Source organism: Nothoprocta perdicaria, unplaced genomic scaffold, assembly GCF_003342845.1.
Source record: "Nothoprocta perdicaria isolate Ctin4 unplaced genomic scaffold, notPer1 scaffold_286, whole genome shotgun sequence".
In the NCBI taxonomy this organism is placed as follows: Eukaryota; Metazoa; Chordata; class Aves; order Tinamiformes; family Tinamidae; genus Nothoprocta; species Nothoprocta perdicaria.
Window position 1 is genome coordinate 680,493 of NW_020455517.1, and position 3,758 is coordinate 684,250.

General features: G+C 68.1%; 1 protein-coding gene across 1 annotated transcript; it reads right to left on the reverse strand.

The window, feature by feature from the left end:
- Positions 1 to 355: 355 nt before the first annotated feature.
- LOC112949096 (small conductance calcium-activated potassium channel protein 1-like) lies at positions 356 to 3,758 on the reverse strand (the record flags this gene model as incomplete). The annotated part of the gene is made up of 7 exons (XM_026041474.1): positions 356 to 586; positions 672 to 741; positions 843 to 851; positions 1,381 to 1,508; positions 1,597 to 1,707; positions 1,799 to 1,940; positions 3,568 to 3,758. Coding segments are annotated over 7 exons (882 nt in total), but the record flags the coding sequence as incomplete, so codon positions are not given.

The window sequence follows — 3,758 nt, forward strand, 5'->3', positions numbered from 1 at the left end:
CCTGCCCCCACACCAGCCTCTCCCAACCCCTCCATGTCCCCCGACGTGCACCGCTGAGCCGGGCTGGGCCCCCTCCCATCCGCCCCCTCAACCTAGGGCTGCCTGGTCCCGTCCGGATCCGCTGCCGGAACCAAGCGTGCGCCATCCACCCCCCGGCCCGGGGCTGCACCCGCTCTCCCGGCCCCGCACAGCACCTGGGCGCCGCGGAGGCTGCGGCGGCTCCCGGGCTGGGCGCGGGGACGCGGGCCCGGTGCCAGCACGGTGACCCGAGGACATCGAAGCATACGGAGCTTTACAGAACAAAGCTACTGAATCAGCCACACGATGGCCAGACATGAACGGGGTCCCGCGGGCGTCACCCGCTGTCCGAGGAGGCGGAGGGGCCGCCCGAGGGCGAGCGGCGGCGGCGGCGCGCGGGCGGGCGGCGCGCGGGGGGCTGCCCCAGCGCCTGGCCCACGAGCGCGGGCAGCGCCCGCAGGCTCAGCCCCAGCGCCTCGATCTTGCTCTCCAGCGCCCGCAGCCGCTTCTCCAGGTCCTCGTTGCGCTCCTGCAGCTCCGACACCAGCTCGTACATGATGCTCTGGGTCTGCGGGAGCGGGAGCTTGCAGGGCGCGCCGGGAGCGCGTGGGGCTCGTGCCCAGGGGAAGAGCCGCCCCGCGGGCACAGCTCACCTTGGCCAGGTCCACCAGCGTGTTCGCCTGGTCGTGCAGTTTCCGCTGCTCCATCTTCACGCTCCGCAGCCTGCAGAGGGAAATGCCCCGGGGGAGCAGGATGAGCACGGGCCGGCCCGGCACCCCCGCGGCGAGCATGCACGCGCGGCCAGCACGCGGGGGGGGACTTACTTCTGGGCTCTGCAGGGACGGGGCGGAACAGAGACAAAACACAACAGCAGGTTTAATAAGAGCGCGGAGAGCACACGGAGCCGCCCCCCGCCGCCCCCCACCGCCCCGGCGCCTCTCGGCTTTTCCCCCACACTGGAGGCACCCAGGGCTGCACTGGAGCGGGTGCTGCCGCAGGGACCTGGAGCAGGGAACGTGGTGCCACCAGCAGAGCTGGCACTGACTCTATGAGAGAAAAAATCCCCTTCTCCCAAATTTGGATTTTTGTGGTTTTTTGTGGTTATTCAAATACAAAAAAAATGCTAAAGCAGGAGGGGGCTGGTGGCACTCGCTCGGCTTAGGCTTGCTCCAAGTCCCGGGGGTTTGGAGAGCTCGGGAGCGAGCAGCGCGCTGGGGGCACTGGGGCAAAGGGCTGAGCCTCGAAGCGGGCGGGAGGCTCGAGGCCAGGGCGAGGGGCGGCAGGGGGGCACACGGGGCTGTCCCCGCGCCAGGGCGGGCGGGCGGGCGCCGCGTACGAAGCAGGTAAAGGTTTGGCACTTACTGATGGATGGCTTGGAGGAACTTACGCTGGTGTTTCCGAACTTTGGCATGGTCGATCTTCTTCACCAGCTTGGTGTGTTTGTAGATGAGCCACGTTTCCCTGAGTACGTTGGCGGCCGCGTTTTTCACCTGCAGGGACAGACACGGCCACGCGGGGGGCTGCAGGCGGCGGCGGGCGGGGGTCCCACGCGCGGCCCCGCGCTGGGGGGACTCTCACCCGCTTGGTGAGCTGCGTGTCCATCATGAAGTTGTGCACGTGCTTCTCGGCTTTGGTGAGCTCCAGCTTGCGGGCGACGACGGCGACAACAAGGGCCGTGCAGCCAGCACCCTGCACGCGGGGCGAGAACCACCCGGGAGGTTTGCCCCTGTGCGGGGGCGGGAATGGGGACCCCCCCTCTTCACGCCGCGGCCGTGCTCACCATGATGCCGGTGAGGAGGCAGACGCCCTTGCCGCAGTACGTGTGCGGCACCATGTCACCGTAGCCGATGGAGAGGAAGGTGATGGAGATGAGCCACATGGCCCCCAGGAAGTTGCTGGTCACCTCCTGCTTGTCGTGGTACCTGCCAGAGACGGGGGGCAGCACCGTCAGCCCCGGCCTCCTCCGGCTTTGCAAGGCAAGGGCAACGCGGAGCTCTTGGACTCGCCCCGGGCACCGGCTTCCTGGGACACTGGGGTCTGCAGGAGCTGGTGGAGCTTGAGCCGAGCCCTCGTTGGGGACGGAGCCTCCCGGCCCGGGGGTGCCACAGCAAACCTCAGCCCTCCTGAAGCTTTTCCCAAGGATCTCCAAGCATTTCCCAAGGATCTCAAAGCACAGGGCATGATTCCTGGCCCCAGGAGACCCCCGGTCCCCGAGGCCGCGCTCTGTCCCGCAGCACGCGGCGCGGCGCCGGCTCGCTGTGCTTTGAGATGTCGTGGCCAGCGCCACGAACGCGGCGGCTTCGCTCCCTGCTCCCGGGGCCGGGCGGCCGGAGTCGCTGAGCGCGCGCTGGGATGGGGGCCATGCAGGGAACAGGATGGGGGGTGGAAAAGAGAGTGAGGGAGGAAAGCAAAGGGAAAGGCACCAAGGGGAACAAGCTGGGTCGGACCAAGCGTGAGATGAGGAATTTAGGATTGCTGCATCCCTCCGCCCGGCCCTGCAGATCCTGGCCCTCCCATCCTCCCGCCCACCGCAATCTTGGAACCTCAGCCGACCCTGGGGGCACTGGGGGCGGGGGGCACCAGCCCCACCATCCCCTGCATCCTCCTCAGCCTTCCTCACCCCTGCCCTCCCCTCCTCATCCCAGTTCTCCCAGGACTTCCCAGGCACTCGGACTGCGTCACCGGAGAGGGAAAACCTGGAGCAAGGGAAATTCCTGGCATGAAAGCTCTTTCGAGCCAAACATCTCCTTCCTGGCCACCTCGGACCACCCCTGCTCTGCTGGGGTTTGTGGCTTCAGTGGTGAAGCTGGGGCAATAGCGGGGGCACTAAAAGCCCCCGCCTCAGGCACAGGGACCCTGGTGACTGTAGTGGCTGCTGCAGCGTGGGGCAGAGCGTGGGGAAGGATCCGTGCCCCAACACACGCTGCCACGGGTCCCCTGCGCCTGCGTCACCACGGCGGCACAGCCTGCAGCCGGGCCGGCCTGCGCCTCCGCCCCACGGCGATGGGGTCCCCACGGCGCCAAACCAGGCTGAGGTTCCAAGGGGAATGTGCTGCGGCCCCTTCCAGGATCCCCGCACACCCCCCGGCCCTCCCGGCCAGCTGCAGCTAATCCTAAATTCCCGGGAGCACAAGCCTGGGGTAGGAGGGACGTCCCGTGCAGGACGCGGCTCTCGGTTCCTGCGGTGACTCACAGTTTGTCCCTGCGAGCAGCAGAGCGGTCAGAGAGGGAAAACAAGAGCAGTTAATGAGCAGCCCGGGGCGAGGGCAGCGGCGAGAGGGACGAGCGCAGCGAGGGGAGCCCACACCCGTCCCCTCTGCACTGTGGCTCGTCCCCAAGGCCCCCCAGTGCCCCTCAGCGCTCGTGCCTCCAGCTGGGTGGCACCTCTGCAAAACCCCGCGGTGGCCACAGCCCCAGGGCAGGTTCCGCTGGTCCAGGACAAGGTGCCAGGGCCAGGGGCCGCTTGGCGCCTCCAAGAAGCCTCTCCCCGCGGGGCTCTGCCCGGTGCATCGTCGCGTGCAGCCCCCCCACGAGCCCCCGGGCGGGCACCTCTCGCACACGCGGACCGTCCAGGCGGCGATGATCCAGGAGGAGATGCTGAAGACGAGCAGCACGGTGCCGGGGCAGATGGTCATGAGCGTCTTCATGACGAAGCGCGTGTTGAAGTTGATCTTGTTGAGGGCGCCGATGCTGCGCGACGAGGCGTCCGTGAAGAGCTTGCTGTGCAGCAGCATCACGCG